Below are 23,358 nucleotides of genomic sequence, written 5' to 3' on the forward strand. Positions count from 1 at the left end.
GTTATGCTGAAAATGAATAAAGTGATTCTGTCGTCTCAAGGAAAACAACTGATAGTTTGTTGTCCTTGATAACATTTAAGCTTTCAAGTGAAAAACCATAATTTTGGAAAGCTTTATCTGCCGCTGTGAGCTTGAGAGTTTCTCAATAACCTAAAAACATTTCTGATAAGATTAGTAGTGATATTAATGAATGCAGTTTTTTACATTGTATAATCATAAAATGAGTCAACAATTGGAAGATCTGTATAACTGGATAGGCCACTATTTTCCAAATGACTAATGCAAAATGTTACCAAATTATGCATAGATAATAGATCCATTCAAAGTGCAAGATGACCAGTGGATTTTAATGTAACAGAGTACAAAAAGTTCATTGATACAATTTCAGAGTTAACATCACAAATAAGCAATAGGAAACTACTACCTGTGAAGTTTAGGTGTAGTACCAAAGAAGAATATCCACAAGGTATTAGTTTTCTATTGCAGTCATAAAAAATTACCACGAACATAACAACTTAATATAGCAGCTACTTATTATTTCACAGTTCTGTAGGTCAGAAGGCCAGGTGGGCTCACCTGAGGTCTCTGCTTGGGGTCTCACAAGACTGAGGTCAAGTTGTCTTGTCAGCTGAGCTGGCCCTTATCTGGAGGGTCTGGGGAAAAGGTTTGCTTCCAGGCTCACTGAGAATGCTAGAAAAATCCAGTTCCTTCAGGTTGTAGGTCTGAGGTCCCCATTCCTTGCTGGCACTCTCCTTGGAAAGGACTCACATGATTATATTAGGCCCACCTGGATCATTTCTCTTTGCCAGATCACTAACATGATCATGGAAGTGATAACATTGTAAACACCTACTCTCAAAGGGGAGGAAATTTATACACAGGTGAGTGTCATATGGGAGTTATTCTTAGAATTCTGCCTAAAAATCTATTTAAACAATGCCTGTCTCTACTGACACATCTTCATGAGGTTAGATTTTCTTCATCTATTTTAACCACAAAACACATTGCAACAGACTAAATGCAAGAGCATATATGAGAATCCAGCTGCTTTTTTATTGAGTCAGATACACAACAGATTTGAAAAAATGTAATACGATGCTACTTTTCTTGCTGATTTTTTCGATTTGGAAAATAGTTATTTTTCATAAATATATGTTACCTACTTTAACATGCAATGTGTTTATTGTTTTAAATGTAAAAGTAAATAGTTTTGGGGTGCTTGGCTTGCTCAGTCAGTAGAGACCACAACTCTTGATCTCAGGGTTGTGACTTCTAGTCTCTAGGTGTAGAGACTACTTAAAAATAAAATCTTTAAAAAAATTTAAAAATTAAAGATAAGTAGTTTTACACAAAGAAAACAAAAGCACTAATTCAAAAAGATATATGCATACCTCTATTTGTTGCAGCGTTATTTATAATAGCCAAGATATGGAAGTAGCCCAAGTGTTCATCCATAAATGAATGGATAAATAAGCTGTAATGCGTGTATATATATATATATTCAGCCACAAAAAGGATGAATTCTTGCCATTTGTGACTGAGGGTATTATGCTAAATGAAATAAGTCAGACAAAGAAAGACCAACACCCTATAATTTCACTTGTATATGAAATATAACAAAACAAAACAAATAAAGGGGCACCTGGTTGGCTATCAGTAGAGCACAAGACTCTTGATCTCAAGGTGTAAGTTCAAGTCCCACGTTAGGGGTAGAGATTACTTAAAAATAAAATATTTTTAAAGAACAAAAAAGCAGAAAAATACCAATAAATGCAAAACAAAATGATGGCCAAATGGAAGGGGGTGAGGGATGGGCAGAGTGGGTGAAGGGGAGTGGGAGGTACAGGCTTCCAGTTAAGGAATGGATAAGTCATGGGAATAAAACGCACAACATAGGGAATATAGTCAATGATATTGTAATAGTGTTGTGTGGTGACAGATGGTAGCTCTGCTTGTGGTGAGCACAGGATAATGTATATAGAAGTTGAATCACTTTGTTGTACGCCTCTAACGTTGTGGGTCAACTATATTACAGTAAATAGTTTTAAATTTTATCAGTTTTGGGGTACCTGGGTGGCTCCATCATTTAAGTGTCTGCCTTTGGCTCAGGTCATGATCTTGGGGTCCTGGGATCCAGCCCCATGTTGGGCTCCCTGCTCATTGGGGGGAGCCTGCTTCTCCCTCTCCCTCTGCTCCTTCCCCCAGTTGTGCTCTCTCTCTCAAATAAATAAAATTAAAAAAATAAAATTTATCAGTTTAAATTTCTAATATGTTAAATATCATTATATATAACCCATAAAAAGGAAAGCTCTTTGGAGTTTTCAATAATTTTTTAAAGCTAATACCTTTTATTTGTTTCTTTTTAGATATACATGCATGTCATTTTAATATTCTGTGTGACAGAATGTGGAAGGACACATAAAATGTATGCCTTTGGGTGTGTGGTGCTATGGATTTTGATGAATGCATAAAGTCATACAACCATTCTGTAATGCTTCCAATATCCAAAGAATTCCCTATGCCACAGCATTGTGGTCAACCCCTTCCCCCATCACTAATCTCTGGCAACCACTAATCTGGTTTTGTCATTTCACGAATGTCATATAAATGGAATCATACAAAAATAAATAAATAAATAAATAAATAAATAAATAAATAAATAGAATCATACTATAAACAGCCTTTTGAATCTGGCTTCTTTCAACACTGTACATTCGAGCTTCATCCATGTAGCTGCCTATATCCATAACACAATCCTTTTTAGTGCTGCATAGTATTCCATTTATACAGATGAGCCACAGTTTATCCATTTACTAGTTGAAGGACATTGAGTTAATTCCTAATTAATAATTTTTAAGGGAGTAAAATCCTCCTGAGACCACAAATTTTGAGAGATGATGGTAATGTAATGGAAGCATCATTTTTTACATGGGAAACGGGTAGATGGATAAAAGAGCCATATATTGGAGATAGAATTGAAAGGATTTGCAGATCAGTTGAGATGGGTTAGGGAGGGCCAGAGAAAAAATGGTGAAATTAAGTATTACTCTGAGGTTCCTGGCTTAAACAGCTGGCTTTGTCAAATGAAGAAGACTGGGGGTGAATCGCTTTTAACTCAAAGGGAATCAAGGGTACAATTTTGGAGCTGTTGAGTTTGAGATGCTTTTCAGTTATCCTAATGGAGATGTCAGTATACAAGGGTCTGGATTTCAGAGGAAATGGGGATTTTAAAGTCCTCTGAGTACATGAGAGATAAATGGGATCTCTGAAAGTGGGAATGCAGAGTGAGAAGGGAGGGAAAACTAGGTCAGGCTCCTGAGGAACACAGCTTTCTCAGAATCTACCAGAGTAGGAGTTGATAAAGAAGCCAGAGAGATAGGAGGAACATCAGGGGAGGGTTGCATCACAGAGGCCAAGAGAAGCAAAGGCAGAGTGATCTGGGGCATTGAATGCTGTGTAGAGGTCAAGGAAGTGAGGGATTGAAAAGCGCCCATTGGATTCGGTGACATGGGGTGGGGTGGAGGGGTGTCGTTTGGGACCTTGATAAGAATTTCCTGGTTTGGTGGAATGAAAGGGATGGAATGTCTCAAATCCTCTCTCTGCCTGAGGTCCTACCTCCTTCTCCCATAATCTTCTCATCCCCGCCCCCTGTGCCCCTAGAATCTCTTATTTCTCCTTCTAGACTCGACTCCTTGTAGCACCATCTCCTCCCTCTCCCTCAAGACCTTGCATTATACAGACCTCTCTTAGATTTTGTTCCTCAAAGACCCATCTCCCGCCTCTCATTCTACTCTTTCCTGACCCAGGTGGGAGACTGGGTCTTCTCAGACTCTCATTTTCCTCCCTGTATTATGTCACAGCTCACTCCTCTCTTTGAGCACATACTGCTTTTCCCAGACTGCTACTTTTCACTCTCTTTTTTTCAGGACCCTTTCCTTCCTTCCACCCACTTAGGCTTGCTGGATCTCAGTAGGGGTCTTAGCTGGTCACTAAGGAGTCTCACAGACTCAACCCCAAGGAGTCATATTCTCTGGCAGGATTCCACTAGGATCTGACAGTGCTGACCTGTAGGAAACACAGCATTAAAACATAGTCCTTCCTTGAATGATTGCCAGGCTGGTAACCACATCCTGCCAACACAATGCCCTCATCCGCCCTGGCACCTGACACTGAGATTCTGCCTTTTCCTACCTTCTATTGCACAGAGTCGCCCTGAGCTGATAAGGCTCCCCTCTACTACAAATTCTATTTTGCACTCAACTCACATGTCGCTCTTGCCAGAATGCTTTCCTATTCATTAGTCCAGCCTTGGGAAGTAAGCGGGTGAAGCATGGTGAAAGAAGATGTGAAGACTTGCCCCAGGTCACACAGCTGGTTAGAAGATAAGCCTGCTATCCCTCCCAGCCCTTCGGGTTTGCTTGCTTTCATGCTCCCCAAACTCCCTAGGCCTGAGCTCAGGCATGGATGCCCTTTTAGCCTGTTGCAGCCTGCCAAGGGGTAAGCTCCCTGGAGAGACCCCTGCTTAGGAGCAGTACCCTACTTGCACTTTGCACTATAGCTCTGGACCACCTTGAGAAAGAGGATGATTTCTGATTTGCTTCACTGAATTCACATCAGGCAAAAAATCTGTTTGCTTTGATATGACTTCAAAAATGGAGTATAGAGTAATGATTAAGAGCCGAGGGCCAGGGTTGCCGGGATCTGGTGCCCAGGCCTGGCTCAGCTCTGCAGTAGCTCAGTGAGGCAATGTATATGAGGACTCTCAGCAGAGTTCCTGACACCCAGCAAGTGTTCAACGAACGGTGACCACAAGCCTCATTATTTTTCCGTAGGAATCCTTGGGAGGCAGTCAGTGTAGTGTACTGGAAAATTTACTGAACCAGACATCTAGGGACCTAGATTCCAGGTCTAATTATTACTGCTCAACTTGGAATGCTGGGTGACCCATTCATTTCATCTCATTGGGCCTAGACTTTCTCATCTGCACATAGTAATGGCTGCCCTACCTTTGTAATATGATCTAGTAGCCTTTAAAGCATTCTGTATTCTGTGCAAAGATGTTAGGTTACAGGGAAAACATGGAAATTACAAAAAGGCCTACTAGTGAATGGGTTAATAAATTATATTTCCATACCACAGAATATAATGCAGCAAATCTTTACTTGACATGGGAATAAGGCTGTATCATATCATTGCATTGTTTAGAAATGATAGAAGGTTACGGAACTGTAGGGTAAAATGCGACTCAACTGGGTAAAAATATTTCTATTCACATCTTTTTTTTAAATTTTTATTTATTTATGATAGTCACACAGAGAGAGAGAGAGAGAGAGAGGCAGAGACACAGGCAGAGGGAGAAACAGGCTCCATGCACCGGGAGCCCGACGTGGGATTCGATCCCGGGTCTCCAGGATCGCGCCCTGGGCCAAAGGCAGGCGCTAAACTGCTGCGCCACCCAGGGATCCCCTATTCACATCTTCTATGGCACATCAAAATGTTAAAATGATTAGCAGGATATCCCTTGCTGGTAGTGTTATGAGGACCTCTAGTTTCTCCTTTATATTTTATTTTCTGAATTTTTGGCAGTAACATCCAGTATGTTTCTAATCAGGAAAACAGGGATGCCTGAGTGGCTCAGTGGTTAAGCATCTGCCTTTGGCTCAGGTCGTGATCCTGGAGTCCTGGGATCGAGTCCCACATTAGACTCCCTGCAGGGAGCCTGCTTCTCCCTCTGCCTATGTCTCTGACTCTCTCTCCCCTCTGTGTTTCTCATGAATAAATAAACAAAATCTCAAAAAGAAAAGAAAACAGCAAAAAACAGACAGAAAAGCTTTCTCTTGCTCCATCTGGAGAGGCAACCCCATCACTGCTCTCCATGTCACAAAAGTTTTGAGGGACCCAAATGGCACTGGGGTGTGGTACTGCTGTGTATGCGACAAAGGGGAGGCCCATGGTAAGCACAGCTGCTTTGGCCTCACCTTGTGGGTAACTGCTCTCTGGAACCCACCAGAGTCTGAACTAGCGTATCGCATACTGGCCTTTGCACTTTGGGGTGAACCTCTGGGGTGGAGTAGGTCCAGGAGCTTGCTGGAGAAGGAAGCTGAATGGAAGAGCCCATGGGGCTGCAGGCAGTGCAAGACTGCTTGGGCACTAGCTCACCAGGGCCGTGTTTATGAGGCTTACTCACTGCTGGGCCTCAGGGCCCATAGCCAGGGACACCTAATGGGCCCCCTCTTCTCTCTACCCCCGAAGCTGAAATGTTCCAAATTCCTCCTCCTTGGGCCAAACCCCTCTCTCCCACACAAGGCCTCCCCTGGTCTTACAGAGGTCACCACACAAAAGCCCAGCTGGAGTTTTTGACAGGAAAAAGCTCACTAAACTTTTTTTTAAGCACCTCAATGTTCCATGGACTCCAGGGGTTTAATTCTGATCTGTAATAAGTCTCTGACCCAAGGCTGAGATTTGTGGATGGATTTTGCAAAGCTGCGGCTAACAATTAGAAATCCTTTATCACCTCAGCCTGGAGCCCCTTGAACCTTACGCGCCCCTCCCTCAGGAAACTTCCTTCCCACTCCAGAGCCATACAGCTCCTCCAAGACTCTGCAAAAGGACTCCTTCGTAAGTGTCTCAATTCTGCTTTATTTGCTGCTTTTTAAACTCACCTGTGGGCTCTTGTTTCCTAGTTGTTACCCGTTTAGCCCATGGTGTAGCCATGCTGGGCCACCTTGGGTTTCTGAGGGAAGGGCATGGGAGGAAATGTTCAGGTGGCACCTGGGTTGGTAGTGTTTGTTTCCTCAAGGCGACCACAAAGTTTCCAGTGTTTGAAACTACAAGGGCCAGAGGAAGCGCTCTCCAAATCAGATAATTTCTGAATGGAGCTTTTGAGGACTGAAGGACTGAGATACAAGGTTGGGGGGTGGCAAGGTACAGTTTACTGCCCCCCATGTGGTGAACTGGAGGGGCCAAAGGAGGACCGGGAGGGGGACCCTGTCCCAGCCAGCTTCAGTGTCTTCTTCCACCCTGAAACCTCAGGGAATCAACAGAAGGTGGGTTTCTGGGTGAAGTTGGGAAGTCTCCCCCTTAACGTCTAAAATAACCCTTCCCTCACTGGTCTGTGAGTCTGTCAGAACTTCCTGCTTTGAAGGACATCCTGACATTTTCCATAAAATGGAGGGTCCTGTGCTCAGTGAGATAAGTCAGGGAGAGAAACCAAATATGGTATGAGCTCAGCTATATGTGCAATCTGAAACAAACCTAAGCTCCTAGATACAGAGAACAGACTGGTGGGGGTGTGGATGGGAGTAAAATGGGTGGAGGGGGGGTTAGAGGGTGCCAACTCCCAGCTACAAGGTTAAGAAATCCTGGGTATATCATGTGCAGCATGGTGACTGAAGCTACCAGTGCTGTGCTATCCGAAGATTGCTCAGAGACAGTAGGTCCTAAACGTTCTCACCAAAAGAAAACAAATCTGTAGCTATGTATGGTGGTGGAGGTGGACTGAACTTACCGTCATGGTCACTTTGAAATGCGGTTATATGTCAAATCATTATGCTGTGCACCTGAAATTAATGCAGTGTGATGTGCCAATTCTATCTCCGTACGAATAGAAACTTCCTCTTTGGACTGAGGCTTTATTCTCTTCAAGTGTCCTCTTTGAAAACAGAGCTGGAAACAGAACATGAGCCGTGCTTAGAGCTAGAGAGATGGTGGATGATGTCTGTGTTCTAGAGTCGGGCTTTCTGTGTTTTTTAGCAGTGTAAAGTGAGAATGTTTTGCTTTGATGGTCAGGGCAGAAATGAACTACTTTTTAAAGCAATTAGAACATCCCTCAATCCAGTTGTTGTTCCCTGAGGGAACTGCTCTGAGGATACACTTACCAGAAAGCAGGGCTTCAGAGGAACGGCTTTGCCACTTACTAGAGCCCTAAGCAGCTGCTGATTAGGTGCAGAGAGGAGAGCAAGTGTCTTGGATTCCTGTGAGGAGCTGATTGGGGGTTGGAGAAACAAGGCCGACTGGCAGAAGAGGGCTATGGTGGCCTCCATCACTCCCCAGGACACCACATCAGCTCCTTCCTTGAGCCTGAGAAGCCTCACCTATCTTACCCTGTTCAGTTTTACGAGATCCCAAAGAAGGGGTGCCATGCACAAGACTTGGGGCAAGAACCCGGAAAAGGCAGGGCAAGGATCCAGGCAAGAAGGCGTTAATTCAGGAGCTGCTGCCAGGTTTGACCCTCCTAATCCTCTCCTGCAGTTCCAATCCCTCCCCTAAGGAAGATTAGGTAAGGATCCTAAATGAAGCCATCTTACCAGCCCTTGGGCCATGGAGTGTGTTGGCCTCATGCCCAGAAGACAAATTCAGCTGTCAAGGCCTAGAGTTTTCTGTTCCTCCGACGCAGCCAGGGTCTGATTTCTAGGAGGACCTCTGAATTGACAGGGGTGTCCTTTAAAGCTGCCTGCTTCTAATAACAGCTGTTCAGTCTTCTATATTTGTCAACGTGGCTTCCTGTCCCCATTTCCTTAATTGATACTTGAAACCTTGGAGATGAGAAACTGGAGCCTGGCGAATTTAGGGGACTTCCTTAACAGGTTCCAGGGAGACCTGAGACTAGAAGTCAGTCTTTTGATTCTCAGGTCAGGACTCTTTTTTTGAGCCATCTACTGCTCATAACACTAACAAAAACAGAATCTAGCCTGGCACACTACCTAACTGCCCCCTATCTTGTCTACCCCTGCTTTCCTGACCCTGCCTGAAAGATGAACTCCTTTGGGCCATTTCTCCCAACTGAATAAGCTCCAACAACTAGTTCTACTTCCTTCCCAGCCATGCCAAGACAGACTCCTGAGACTCCAAGCCTTCGTGATGGCATTTTTAAAATTCTGCCCTCCCCAAACTCCTTTTCCTACTTATGCACCAGGACTGACTCTGGGGAGAAGGTCTCCTCTTGAAGACACTGCCAACTCTCATGGGAAATTCGAGCTGGGCTCTCATGCCAGCATCCCAACAAGCCTGGAGTAGGAGCTACTCTTCTGGGAGGCAGCGGGTCTGCTCTCTAAAAACCTCAAGGTAGCTCACCGACACTCACTGGAAACCCATATATAGATAGGAAATAAAAAGGAAAAGTATGTAACACAACCTTGGTTTAGAAGAGGGAGTCCAAGGAAGGTTTCAAGGGAAGGATAGTCCTGAATAATGACCAACAATTATCCAAGCAAATTTTGGATGGTAGAATAGCATACTCAAGGGCTTAGAGACAGAGAGAAAGGCAAATTCAGGGAAGTACACACTTTTAGGTATGGCTAGATTATGTGTGTGTATGTGTGCCCATGCACATGTGTGTGAGTGAGGATAAAGCATGAGGTTGGAGGTTACTGGTGGGAAATGAGGCTGGAAAGAAAACCAGGAGCCAGTGGAGGGCCTTCCTGGTTTCCCCATGCTAGAGAGTTCCAACTTTGTCTTGAAAGCAATTAAGAGGGCCTGAAGTTTTTAAAGCATGGCGAACTGGTGGGGTGGAGTGTAGGATTAGATTTCTATTTTAGAAAGATCGTTGACTACTGGATGGATAATTGATTGCAGAAGTGGAATTAGGCCAGTCTCAGGTGCCCATGAGATTTCTAATTTCGAACTGAAGTTTACACAGTGGAGATAGAGAGAAGTGGATGCATTCAGAACATATTTTAAAGGTCAATCTGATGGGACTTTATAATTGGTTACATGTCAAGAAGAGGGGAGGAATCAAGGATGCTTGGCTTGAGTTGCTGGACGAAGGATGGCCCTAGTGAGATAGGGAACATGGTGTGCAGAGTTGTTTGAAGATAGGGAAGACAGCAGATGATTTTAGCTTTGCAAATGTTGAGTTTGAGATGCCATGAAAATATTCAGGTGGGGTCATTACAAATGCTGTTAATTATACAAATCTTGAGTTCATGGGAGAGATCTGTCCCAGAGATATGGATTCAGGAATCATTTAGCATAGAGACAGATTGATGAAACCACCCAGATTGATGAAACCACCCCTAGAGAATGTGAGGGATGAGAAGAGAAGTCTAAAAGTCCAGATGAGACTCTGCAGGGAATATTAAGATTTATACAGAGGGCACAAGAAGAAAAACTTACAAAGAAGACTTAGGGGATGCCTGAGTGGCTTGGTGGTTGAGTGTCTGCCTTCGGCTCAGGGCGTGATCCTAGGGTCCTGGGATCGAGTCCCACATCAGGCTCCCCACGGGAGCCTGCCTTTGTCTCTGCCTCTCTCTCTCTGTGTCTCTCATGAATAAATAAAATCTTTAAAAAAAGAGGACTTAGAAGCATCATTTTGAGGGCAGGGAAAACCAGGAGTGGTATCACAGAAAACAAAGGTGAATACACTTTTATGAAGGAGAGGGACAAAGTGAGATGACAGATCTGGGGACAAGAAAACTGTGGGCAACCTTAGTGTTAGGGAAGGGCTAATGGCAGAAACCAGACCGCAGAGGCTTGAGCAGTGGGTGGGATGGGAAAGAAGTAGAGACATCAACATAAAATGGCTCTTTTAGGAACCTCAATTGTAAGAAAATGATGAGGATAGGGTAGTAGTCTCACAGGGAGGACGTAGGGTAGGGAGGTAAAAAAAAAAAAAAAAAGCCACCAGAAGATGCTCACCAGGGAAAAGTAGAAGGATTTGCAAGCAGCACTGAAGGTGCCATTGAGAGCCACAGTCATGATCGAGATAGGGTAGAATTGTAGCAGCTTAGTGGTAAGAAGACCAATGCATGGAAAGGACCTGTGCATTGTCACAGCTGGTGAGCACCAGAGCTGAGATTTCAAACTAGATTTCCCTCCCCATCCCATCAGACGCGTGTTGGCTCCTACTCAGCTCTGCTCTGCATCAACATTGGCCTTGTTGTGTCCATCAGCAATGAAGAGTATTGACTGGCAGCTCTGTGCCTGATTCTGCAGAGGCACAACAGAAGTTTAATCTAAGTTTAAAATACTGAATAATTAATCAGTTTAATATATTTCCTCCCTCAACTGGTTTAGAATTGGAAGAGACAAGACATTCAGCAAATGCCTATACAGAAAATAGGAAACTCTTTTTCTCTCTTTCTCTCTCTCTGGCTCTCTTTCTCTGTGTCTATGTTTTCTCTCTCTCTCTCTCTTCTCCCTTTCTGTCTCTCTCCCTCTTCATTTCCCTCCTTTCTTCAGTTCCTTCTCTCAACTTTATTTTTTCTTTTAAAGATTATTTATTTATTCATGAGAGACACAAAGAGAGAGGCAAAGACATAGGCAGAGGGAGAAGCAGACTCCCTGTGAGAAGTTCGATGTGGGACTCGATCCCAGGACCCTGGGATCACGTGAGTCAAAGGCAGACACTCAGCCACTGAGCCACCCAGGTGCCCCAGAAGTATAAGGGTTTAAATAGGAAATTGCAATACAGTGCAAAAATTACTATTTGTAGCTCAGTTTCCTCATCTATGCCATAGGGATGATCAGCACCTACCACAAAACATCATGACAATTTAGTTGACATGTATAGAGTGCTTATAATGGTCACATCGGAAACACTATATAAAATTGTTATTATTATTATTATTATTATTATTAGTGTTGTTATTACTACTGTACTACCACGATGGGGTTAAGGAAACACAGAATGCTGCAAGAACATGGAGGACAGGCATTTGACCCAAGCCAGAGGAAGAGACATAGGAGTTGAACCCTAAACAGAGAGAAGGCAGTAAACTGAGAGAGAAGGCTGGGCATCCTGCACAGAAGGAACAGCCTCCACTCAGATTTGGAAGCAAAAGACAACATGACATGATTGAGGAACTGAGAATAAGTTAGTTCAGCAAGAATATGAGGAGGACAATGGCAAGAGATGAAGCTTGAGAGGTCATAGAGCACAAACAAGTTTGGACTTTATCCTTTAGCCAATGAGGAGCCACTGGAATGTTTTCTGTAGACACTTGATCAGATCAATGTGTTGAAAGATCACCTTGACAACGACGTGCAGAATGAATTGTAAGAGACAAGACTGGAAATGAGACCAGTTAGGAAGTCACTACTACAGTCTGGGGGAGAGGGGATGGTGAAGCACTGACCCGGGCAAGTAGAAGTAGGAATGGGGAGAAGGGTGCCATGGATTTGAGGTGTATACAAGAGGTGGAGTTGGTGAGATATTGACCATGGAAGGTGAGGAATCAGCATGAAAGAGGTGTCAAGAATCACTCTCGGGCTTTTGGTCTGGTGCAAGGGAATGGGTAGAGTTATCTTTCAGTGATCATAGGGGACTCAGGGAAGAACTGTTTGGGAAAGTGTGCATTAGGAGAGGTGAAGAGTTCTCTTTTGAACGTGTCAAATTTGAGGTGCCTATGGCATTTCCAGGTGGACCTGGAATTAAAGATTTATTTATTTATTTGAGGTGGGGGGGGGCCTCAGGGAGAGGGAGAGAGAAAATCTCAAGCATACTCCCCATTGAGCCCAGACCCCGACATGGGACTCGATCTCATAACCCCAAGATCATGACCTGAGCTGAAGTCAAGAGTTAGACAGTTCACCGACTGAGCCAACCAGGTGCCCCAAAGTGGATATTTTACATAGGTGATTGCTCTGGCAGTCTTGAAGCTCAGGAGGAAGATCTATGATGGAAATTCAGATTTGGAAGTGTCAGTGGATGGGTTGGAGATTAAGTCATGGGGGTGGGTTAGGTCCACTTAAGATTAAGTCATGCAGCGTATTTGCTCAGGGACAGAATGTTGGCTGAAGAAAGAATGGACTCCTGAGGAATACTCAACATTTAAAAGATGGTGAACCTTGGCAAGAGTGTGTGTGTGTGTGTGTGGGGGGGTGCTCCTTGAACACCGCAAAATCCTATACAGCTCTGAGATTCTAAAGGATCTGCTCAGATGCCTTCCTCTTACAAAGCTTTCCATTGTAGAACAGCTTCCCTTTCCTGTCTCCATTCTAGACTCTCTGCTAGGAGAGAGCCTAAGGAATTTCAGGGGGCCCCCTGGGCCTTGGCACAACCTTTGCTCCCCAATCCTTCCCCATTATCTCAGAGGCTGGGACTGGTAGGGTCAACCACTAAGAGAGCAGACAGGAAATATTGGAGTGTGGTGTACATGCAGGAGGAGGCCTTAGGCTGGCTTGCGGAGAGAATCTGGGCAGGACTGGGCGGACCTGAACTCTCCGAGGGGGATGGAAGTCTTTTTTGCTGACCTTAACCTGCCCTGGAGTAGATTTTTCACCTTGGGAAGAACAACCTAGGGCTAGACCACTGCTCTCTAGGCCCCTGGAGGTTTGAGAGAGGCCTCTGATAGCCTGGAGTCCAAAGCTATGTCCTGGGACCCATTCCTCCTGGCCCAGGCTCCTGGAGTTTGGCCTTAGTCTGCAATTGAGGGGCCCCATGTCCCTGTTGCCGGGCAATGTATTAGACAGCAGCCTCTGGAGACAGAACCATGCCAACTAGGAGCCTGACCTGGAGCCAACATGACCGGCACAACCGCCACTGCCACCACTACCTTCTCGGAAAGGAGCCACCCGTCTGGCCCCTGGCTTTGTCTGGTTGCCAACCTAAGGGCATGTGCCTACGCAGGAGGCGATGACATTTTGGCTTTACTTTCAAAGTTTTTTTTTTTTCCTTTCTCATGTGTTATTTCTAAAGATAACAAAGGTCAAAAGGCATCCAGCATTTTCTGGTTTCTCATAAGCTTCTGGTCAATATTTAATCTGGTTTATGGATTTTTTTTTAGGTCTTCTAGATACCTTCTTGAGCCTGCTTGTGGCCACCCACAGACACTTGTAAGGAGGAGAGAAATCAGCTTGGCAGAGACACTCTGAAATGAGGGATTAGGGGCCAGAATCCAAGGAACGAGAGCTGCAGCCCGGAAGGCAAAGGAACAAGCCCTGAAGACACTTCTGCTGGGAGGTCCGCCATGGCCTCTCTCGGCCTCCAACTTGTAGGCTACATCCTAGGCCTCCTGGGGCTGTTGGGCACCCTGGTGGCCATGCTGCTTCCCAGCTGGCGAACAAGCTCCTACGTTGGTACCAGCATCGTGACGGCGGTCGGCTTCTCCAAGGGCCTCTGGATGGAGTGCGCCACACACAGCACAGGCATAACCCAGTGTGACATCTACAGCACCCTCCTAGGCCTGCCTGCTGACATCCAGGCTGCCCAAGCCATGATGGTGACATCCAGTGCGATCTCTTCATTGGCTTGCATTGTCTCTGTGGTGGGCATGAGATGCACTGTCTTCTGCCAGGACTCCCGAGCCAAAGACAGACTGGCGGTGGTGGGTGGAGTCTTCTTCATCATTGGAGGCCTCCTGGGCTTCATCCCCGTTGCCTGGAACCTTCACGGGATCCTGCGGGACTTCTACTCCCCGCTGGTACCCGATAGCATGAAGTTCGAGATCGGAGAAGCTCTCTACCTGGGCATTATTTCCTCCTTGTTCTCCCTGGTAGCTGGCATCATCCTTTGCTTTTCCTGCCCACTCCAGGGAAATCGCTCCGACTACTATGACTCTTACCAGGCCCAGCCCCTTGCAACTAGAGGCTCTCCAAGGCCGGGTCAACCGCCCAAAGCCAAGAGCGAGTTTAACTCCTACAGCCTGACAGGGTATGTGTGAAGAACCAGGGGCCAGAGCTAGGGGGGCGGTTGGTGGCCGAGTCTGTGAAAACCAGTGAACAGCACCCCCCAAACCAACCCCCCGGGGCCACAGGTGAGGGACATTGGCACTGTATCATGTCAGAAGGTGCTGCTGAGGCTAGATTGACTTTGCCCACTGGATCAAGTGAAGGCAGAAATGAGAACTGGTACAACAGCATGCAGGTTCGATTGTCAAGATTGCTTGCCAAGCCAGCCTTTCTGTTCCCTTCACCTTGCCCACGGCCCTCCCACCAATCCCCCACCCCCCATCCCCCACCCCCGGCTCTGAGTCCCCAACCCTCTACTCCAAACTCCACCCTGCAGCCTAGGCCAGGCCACAGAGGCTTCCCTCCGCCCTTTGGTTTACCTGGGAATCCATCTGCCAAACCCACTAATTACATCCCACTGACTAACCCTCTCTGTGATCAAAGACCCTCCCCTCTGGCTCAGGCTGGTTCTTAGCTCATTGCTGTGGGAGCTAGGGTTGGGGCTGGGGGTGGGGAGTGGTGGCTTTTGTGGGCCCGGTCTCACCAACTTCCCAAACTTCTCTCCAAAGAAACTGGTCAGTAATGGAGCCCAGAGCCTCCATCCCATTGTTGTTATGACTCCACAGGGTTCAGACCGGTTTGTGCGTGGACCATCCCGTGGTACTGAGGGAAGACAGAGGCAGGAGGAGAGGGAAGGAAGGAAGGCAGTTGAGGACCAAAGAGAATTAAAAAAAGACCCAAACCGTTGCCCAGGGCATTTCCCAGAATTCCTTCCTGCTGCGGGTTTGGGGGATCTAGCACCCCTCTTCCCTCTAGAGGAAAGCACAAAGGAAGAAGATATGTTGGAAAGCTCAGGGCAGCAGCAGACTCTGATTCCACCGAGGAATTCCATTGCCTCAGAAGCTGCAACCCCAACTTTCACCAAAGCCCCTGCCTCCCTCTGCCCTGGCCCCCTGCTGAAGCAGGGCTATGGGTCCCCCATGGTGGTTCCCTTAGGAAGGGGAAACTAGCACTTTTAGACATGGCTCTTGGCTGGGTGGGGGGCAGCACGGGAGACTTGGGGGACTGAGGAAGAGACCACTCCTTGAGGCCACCCAAGAAAAAGAACTTTGGGCTCAGTTGCCAGGGGTTCCCCCCAACCCCGCAGAGCACTACAGAGCCTCTGAAAGACAACAACACCAGGGGGCCCCTCCACCTGCCGCCGTCACCCATCAGATGCTCTCCGTCATCCTTTGCCAGGCATTTCAGAGTTGCTAGAAGACATCTAGCTCCGAAGTGTGGAAGAGCTCTATTTCCCCTGGGATGGGAGTGGGGGTGTGGGTCACAGATGGACCAAAGGCCTCTTCTCTCAGCAGCCTCAGCATGCCTGGCTTCTGACAAACTCCAGGCTGCCTTCCCACACCTCAGTGCCAGCGGAAGAGGGTCATTCGTGGTCTCTGACATGCCTTCCACCTCTCCACCTTCTTACTTATGACTGAGCTCTTCTCCCAAGCTGGAAGGGTCTGTCCCCTTAGTCAAGTCCTCCTGCTGTCTGGAGAACTTGCTCAGCACAACCTCCTACACCGAGTCTCCTCTCACCACTCCATTTCTCTCCTATGCTCCTTCCTCTACCCCTCCGTGTATATAACTCTTGCTTCTCTGATGTTTATTGTTCACAATTTTTGATGGGTAGTTATCTTTTTGTGTGTATCTGATTTCACAAGGACGTTGTAAACTCTTCATGGTAGGGACCATCCCCGAGACCTCTTTGTATCTCTCAGACTAGCTATAAGAGTGCTGGGCACATAGTAGGTACCAATAAACACTTATTGATTGAGTCATTCTGTTACTGTTTTATTAATTGAAAGGGTTCCAGCCAGGGCAGGCATGACAGAGAGAATGGGGCCAGGGGGAAGGGAGGGCAGAAATTGGCTTTTCTTCCCACCAGGTGGATAAAACATTCTAGACTTTACTGGAGACATTATGAAAGTAGGATACCACCACCACCCCCTCCACCTTTCCCAGGGAACCTTAACCTTTTCCTCCCTCTCCACAATTCTTTCATCAAAGTTATTTACTAAATGGCTGTGTGTTTATTCCTTTCATTCTCTGAACCAGCACTCTGAGGAAGGTGAAGGAGACCTGATAGTCTCCATTCGACAGATGGGGAAACCAAAGCCCACATGAATAAAGAGAATTTTCCCCCAGGGCCACATTGTTGGTTTTGGGGCCCCAGACTCTAGCCTCTCCAGATAGGACTCTGCTGACCCACTAATTGAGTGAGCCCGCCAGGGGTCTGCAGGCTGCCGGAGGATAGCACCCCATGGCCAGTGAAGTCATGCCATTTGAAAGAGACACGACACCTCAGTTCTAATTTCCCTAACTCCAGAGGAGTGAGAGTTTGAGAGGCTGTGTTCGAATCTCATGGGGAATTAACAAAGCCTAAGTCATAAAGATGTTAACTGTGACAACACTGACAATGATGCCCCCCCCCGACCCCCCACAAGATTCAGCTCACCCAGGGCCCCTGGACCAAGTGGGCCTTGGCACACAGGAGCCTGATATGACAGGCATGACCTTGCACCCTCCAAGTAGACCTTCTTTGGTGAAGAGGCTAAGACCCCAGCACCCAAGCCCATTTAGAGAGAATGGAGACAGGCAGGAGTTAAGTGTGGAGAGAAGGAGCTCTCTGAGCAGAAGGTGAAAAGGGGTCATGTTTCTGGTCTGGCACCAGGAGCCCCCAGCCCACTTGACTGGGGGCCCCTAGGGGCTGGAAGATGGGGTTGCCTTGCTGACCGTGTTATGCTGAGTGGGCTCTGATGAGTCACTGGCTGGCAGCTAAAGCACTTTACAGATTCACCATTTCCTTGCATTCTCCAAATATCCGAAATGAAGCAGGTGTTTTTATAGGAAACAAAATGGAGGCCCAGAGGTGAGTCAATTCCCCAAAGCCAAAGAGTGTCGGAGTCTGACTCTAAGCTTAGCAAGCCTTCCCATAGTGGTGTGGGTCTAGGATGTTGCCTGGGATGGTGTAAGAGTGCCTTCTGCTTTTCAGAGTCCTGCAGCCCTCCTGTCTCTATCTGCAGCTGGCATATAAAGGCCTTGGAGGGCAAGAGGGCACAGAGCTTCCCTTCATCTTAGGATGAGGCTGCCTTGGGATGCCCTCCTTTGGACTTTCAATCCGTGGAGATTCTATGGAGGATGTGAGAATTTCATCCTCAACTAGAAAAACCAGGGCAGAGCCGAGAAAGAGCAACTGTTCCCTTTGGCTGGGACAGCAAGAAAAGCCTCTCTCTAAATAGTTTCTTAGAAATCTCCCTGTGTCTGAGTCCAAGTTGAACAGCTTTCAGCTCACCCCATTGCCTTCCATCATAAAGTAATTTAGATTAGCCACAACCAAGGGGTGAGTGAGGGCCATTGGGTTTATGCCCCAAACTGATGGCTCTGACCCTTGCACAAGGAGAGATGTTTCTGCCTTCCCTCATTCCTCTGATAATAGTGTGACTCATGCTTTGTCCCCTTTGGGGCCACAGTAGTGACCCACTGCTATGTGATTATTGATCGGGGAGGGGGAGGCTGAAACTGGCTTCTGAGGTGGGGGGAAGGGCAAGCTCCAACGTTCTGCACGACCTGCGCGCAGCCACCAGAACAGCCACTCAAGCAGCTCTCCAGCCAGCCAGCCCACACTACCCGTGCCCTCACTCCCTGTGCCCTCGCTCAGTGTCAGACGATGTGCGAAAGGCTTTCAGGGCCACAAGGGCAAACGAGGTAAAGTTTGTGCTTTGCGGGAGCTCACAGCTGATCCAGGACCAGATAAGACATGCACACCTAAGGGTGGTACAAAGCATGATATGGCCTGTCCTGTGACAGATAGGAGGGAAGTGCCAGAAGGCCAAGGGCTACTTTGGAAAGGTTTCTAAGTCCCCTCAGATCCAGATCAGTATGAAGGGAGGGTCTGGCACCATTTGAGCTATTGGAGGGGGTGGGGTGCAGAGGGCAGGGGAAGGATGATCAAAAGAAAGTGCTTTCTGCGGCCTCCGGGCCATGGGAAACAGAGAAGAAAGGCAGATAGCAGTGTTCAGGAGGGAACAGGATGGTACTGCACCGCCCACCCAGAACCCCTTTGAGTTTACCTCGCAGGACTCCCAAGTGGCTCCAGCAGAAAGAGCGACCCTGGGGCTCAGCCTCCCGTCCTTTACCTCCTTCTCTGGGGCAGGTCTCTGGCATCTGGTGGGGGCAGCAGAGACAGTGCCCATCCAGGTAACCTGAGGCCTTTTGGCCCCGGACCAGAGAAGCACAAATGTGGGAGAAGGGAGAGAGGAAGGAGAAGTGTATAGTGCTAAGGGAAAGCACACAGGGCCTCGCAGGGTCAACTGTGCCCTCCCACTCAGCCCTGGGCCTGCGGGCAGGAGGTTCTTTGGTGTCTGTCATAGCTGCCCACTCGGGGACACAGAGGCCCCAGGCTGGGAAGTGCATGTGCTCCTCAGCTGGCTGAAGCCTGGCCTTTGCCCAGCCTGATCTTCCTGGCCAAGTGGCTGAGAGCTTTGATGGGAAATCTTGTTATCTCAACAGGAGAGAGATCCTTAAACAGGAAGTCCAGCAGGTTATCTCTCTTCTTTGGCCCTAAATGCGGTGGCTCATCCATGCCGCGATGTGATCACTGATAAAATATTAACAGGTTTTTATCTGGCACAGAAGGTGTGATGGGACCACCACCCTGCCTCACACAAGCAAACCACTTCCTTGAGAACTGCTGCTCAGGAAGTCCCAGATAACTCTTGCCCATAGTTCCTTGCCCTGGGCCTCTTTCCTCCCAAAATGAGCGAGCAGCAGTGCCTCAGGGCTTCACAAAGCAGGAGGTCACCCTACAAGGGCAGATCATTTGGTTTGGCTCTCCTGATGTCCCCTGAAATTCCTATTTCTCCAGAATGGCACCCCTGCCACTTCATAAGTCACCTCCTCAGAGGGCTTCGAAGAGCTTTCTATTTGCAGTCATGGCCCTGGGTGGGTGGGTGGGGGTAACATTGAGAAAACACTTGTGCTCTCAAACAGATATGTAAATAAAGCTGCGTGAAATAAGGTGCCAAATGAGCATGAGTGGCTGGAGCAGGCAACCCCGAGTTTCGGTGGCAGCCCTTTTACTTCAATGGCCCTTTCTAGGTCTGTGACATTTGACAAAGTTCCTTGCGGGTTGCTCAGGAGAAAAACTAGCCACATGACAAAATCACAAGCAGCCTCTTTATTTGCGTTTATTTCTGGAATCACCCAGTGGGAGGCAAGGAGGTGCATCAGCATCCCCCACAAAGACTGTCTGATGATATGGTGAAGACTGCTCCCTTGGTTGAAAGGCACTGAGTGCCTTGATGGGTGGGGGGGGGTGGTGGAGAAAGCACGTATGTTTTTCTTTTTTTAATAAAAGATTTTATTTGTGTATTCATGAGAGACACAGGGAGAGAGGCAGAGACACAGGTAGAGGGAGAAGCAGGCTCCATGCAGGGAGCCCAATGTGGGACTTGATTCCAGGACCCAGAGATCACACCCTGAGCCAAAGGTAGACACTCAACCACAAAGTCACCCAGTCCCATGTATATTTTTCTAGCAAGAGAAACCCATTCAGTCATAGATTAGCCACTGCCATCAGCATTTGCACTAGTTTCTCAGTTTAGTGCTCTTTAAAAAGGAGCCAGAATGAGAAGAGGGGTCCAATGGGCTTAAGAAAAACTAGAAAAACTAGAACACTGATTCAGAGGCAGTGGACACTGGAACCTCAGGGGGAGTAGGGGACTTCTCTGAGTAACACATGCACTCTTCAACTAAATCATTCAAGAGCCTTCCATGGAGATGAAGTAGAAATCAAGAAAGAGACAAGATGACAAAGATGGTGTCATCTTTTTCTCGGCAATTCCATAGGCACCTCATGTGGTTAATTTTACTCTTCTGTGTGTAATCATAAACTAGTGTGTTCTCAAGTGTCACTTTTGCACTCCCCAAGAAACTTGCCCACCTCAGCACTGTCTGGGGTGGGGGTGCGGTACAAAGGAACCAGTAAGAGCACTCCCAGGCAGAGGCCAAGAAGTCCAAGACCTCCTGGAGTGTAAGAATAGGATCTTGATGGCTGTTTTGATATCAGGAAAGCTGCCAAGTGACAGCTCTGAGTGAAAAACCCAGTCAAGAGGAAATGAATTTCCACATTGTTTGGAGGGATATTCGTTACATAAGTGAACAATTTCCTGATCATGAGGGCAGTTAAACATTGTGTGAGACTGTGGAACTTTCTTCCTTGGAAATTCCTATTAGTGTGGGCTGGCTTTAGCCTGTTTTTTATCAAAAGGAGGAAGAGGAGACTAGTTATTTTCAAGACAAGCAGTGGGAGTAGTGGGCCAAGAGCCTGGGCTTTGGAGTCAGACAAACCCAGGTTCAGTTTGGCTCTCTGTGTGGCCTTGGGAGAGTCACTTCAATTCTTTACACTGTAGTTTCCACAAATGTGAAATGGACATGATGCCTGCCTCTCCTTGTGGTCATGGCATAGAGCAGGTTCTCGACAAGTGATTAACTGTGTTCCAAGCATGTTGGTGACCCAGAGGGTCATGTCAAAGTCACAGCAAAATGTGTGCCTGTGGGGAGCAGGGGCAGATGACAAGGTATATTTCCCACCACAGATCTGAATCTACACCAGCAAGGGATACTTTCTTGGGTCAAAACTCCTCAAGATTCTTCCCAAAAGTCAAAATACCTTGGAGACCTTGGGTGGACTTCGACTCATCAGATTCCATTGACAGAGACCAGAGGAAGAGCAGACTTGAAAAGGTAGAGAAGAAAGGAGGGGTGATGGCTCTTTGCCCTTCATCCAGATCTGCAAAAAATCTGAGGCGGAACAGAACCATGATCAATCAGGACCTACTTCTAGAGAAAATCTTATTCCAAGGGGACTGCAATCTGAGTTAATGCCCCCAACTCTGGGACGGTTGTGGAGATACAACCACCACTTTCCTATTTTGTAGCCTACAAGGGTGCCATTGGTAAACAGATTTAGCATTGCCCCCACCCCCATCCCCTTACTGATATGCCCTGGCCCTTCTCCGGCCCTTCTCCATTCTGTTCCTGGTGCTTAAATGAGATAATTTCACATTCCTCTAACACACTTGGGTATTCCTTGATTCATAACCCCTCCCCCCACCTAGTCTTGGGACTTTACTAAAATACTCTTCCCTACAACCTGGAAAACCCTCCCCACACACCTCTACCTTCCCCATCCTCACTGGTTTCCATAGCCTTGTGGAAAATCAGACCTTTTGGGAGTACCTTCCTGAGCCTCTGCCTGAAGTCATCTTGCCTGGCCTTGAGGACTCAGTGTTCAGAGGTGTGAAATGTCTTTGGCACATGGAAGGCACCCAAACCATCTGAACTAATCTCATCTAAAAAGGGTTGGGGTTTCAGATGATTCACACCAAAACTTTGGACTTGCGGATGGAGGCAAGTAACAAAAAGACATTCCTTCTGCAGAAAATGAATGCTGTGTGTGTCTCAATGACTAAAGTTTCAAGACTATCTGGGTTAGTTCTTTCCAACCATCTAGTTCATTATCCAACCATGTGCCCTGACTTTGGATTCAGAAAGTATGGCCCCTGGGGAGCACCTGGGTGGCTCAGTGGTTGAGTTTCTGCCTTTGGCTCAGGGCGTGATCCTGGGATCCTGGGATTGCGTGCCACGTCAGGCTCCCCACAGGGAGCCTGCTTCTGCCTATGTCTCTGTGTCTCTCATGAATAAATAAATAAAATCTTTAAAAAAGCACAGTCCCTGAATTTCCTCTCTGCCTGAGAAGTAAGTTAGGGGGTGTCCTTGTTACGAAGAACATGTTATTCTCTGGGGGAAATTACACTTGACTCGGCCTGAGCTCATCCCTAGCTTTCTTGAGCATACCCCCTGCTTCACTCCTAATGTGGTACTACAGAGAGAGCTTTTGATTCATACATAGTACAGAACTCTGATATGTGCTCTATCTGGGGACTGCCCTTGGGAACCGAGAGCCTGCCAATTAAGCCTCTGCTTCTAAATTATTGACCCAGATTATTCGCAATCACTGGACATGGACAACCATATCTTTCTGCCCCCCACCCAGGGGGCCACCAAGTCTCTGACTTGGTCCTCTGCTAGCTGCCCATTTGTTCATCCAACAAGCATGTACTGGCTTCCTGACATGTACCAGGGACTTATTTTCTTGTAGAAAATAGAAAAAAGAGAGGCTTGCTCTGTCTACTCTTTATGGGTAGCTCCTGTTTATCCTGTTGTTTTTCTAAATATTTTATTATTTATTTATTTATTTATTTATTTATTTATTTATTTATTTATTTATTTAAAAAGTATTTATTTTAGAGAGAGAGAGAGAGAGAACCTCAAGCACGCCCTGAGCCAAGCATGGAGCTTGACTAGGGGCTCGATTTCAAGGCCCCCAAGATCACCACCAGAGCAGAAACACTCAACTGACTGTGCCACCCAGGACCCCTGTGTCTTCTCTTGAAAGATGCTATCACTGCTCTGGGCAAAAGGGAATGGAAGACCTCTTCAGAAATGTTTTTTTTATTCTTTTCTCTCTCTCACGATCTGGTCTCTATAGACTTCTCCTGACTGCAGTCTGTAAGTCTCAGTATTTTAAAATTGCATGCTAGGGAGCTTCCTTTTGATAACATTTGGAGTCTGTGGGAAAGAACAGCCATATTTCCTTTTGCCTTTGGCAGCCTTTCCAATTATCCAAACGAAAACTCAGCTTAAGAG

General features: G+C 46.9%; 1 protein-coding gene across 2 annotated transcripts in view; it reads left to right on the forward strand.

Moving 5' to 3' along the window:
- CLDN2 (claudin 2) overlaps positions 1 to 16,427 on the forward strand; it is a 30,385-nt gene extending 13,958 nt beyond the window's left edge. Inside the window, exons 1-2 of one of the 2 annotated variants that reach the window (XM_026014900.2) lie at positions 6,389 to 6,618; positions 13,725 to 16,427. In XM_026014900.2, coding sequence (XP_025870685.1) covers positions 13,908 to 14,600 — 693 coding nt within the window. In that variant the 5' untranslated portion in view covers positions 6,389 to 6,618; positions 13,725 to 13,907 and the 3' untranslated portion in view covers positions 14,601 to 16,427. Of the gene's footprint in view, positions 1 to 6,388; positions 6,619 to 13,724 lie in introns of those variants that run through there. The other variant, XM_072744512.1, reaches the window with a different exon arrangement.
- The last annotated feature ends 6,931 nt before the right edge of the window (positions 16,428 to 23,358 follow it).

Source organism: Vulpes vulpes, chromosome X (genome assembly GCF_048418805.1).
Source record: "Vulpes vulpes isolate BD-2025 chromosome X, VulVul3, whole genome shotgun sequence".
NCBI lineage: Eukaryota > Metazoa > Chordata > Mammalia > Carnivora > Canidae > Vulpes > Vulpes vulpes.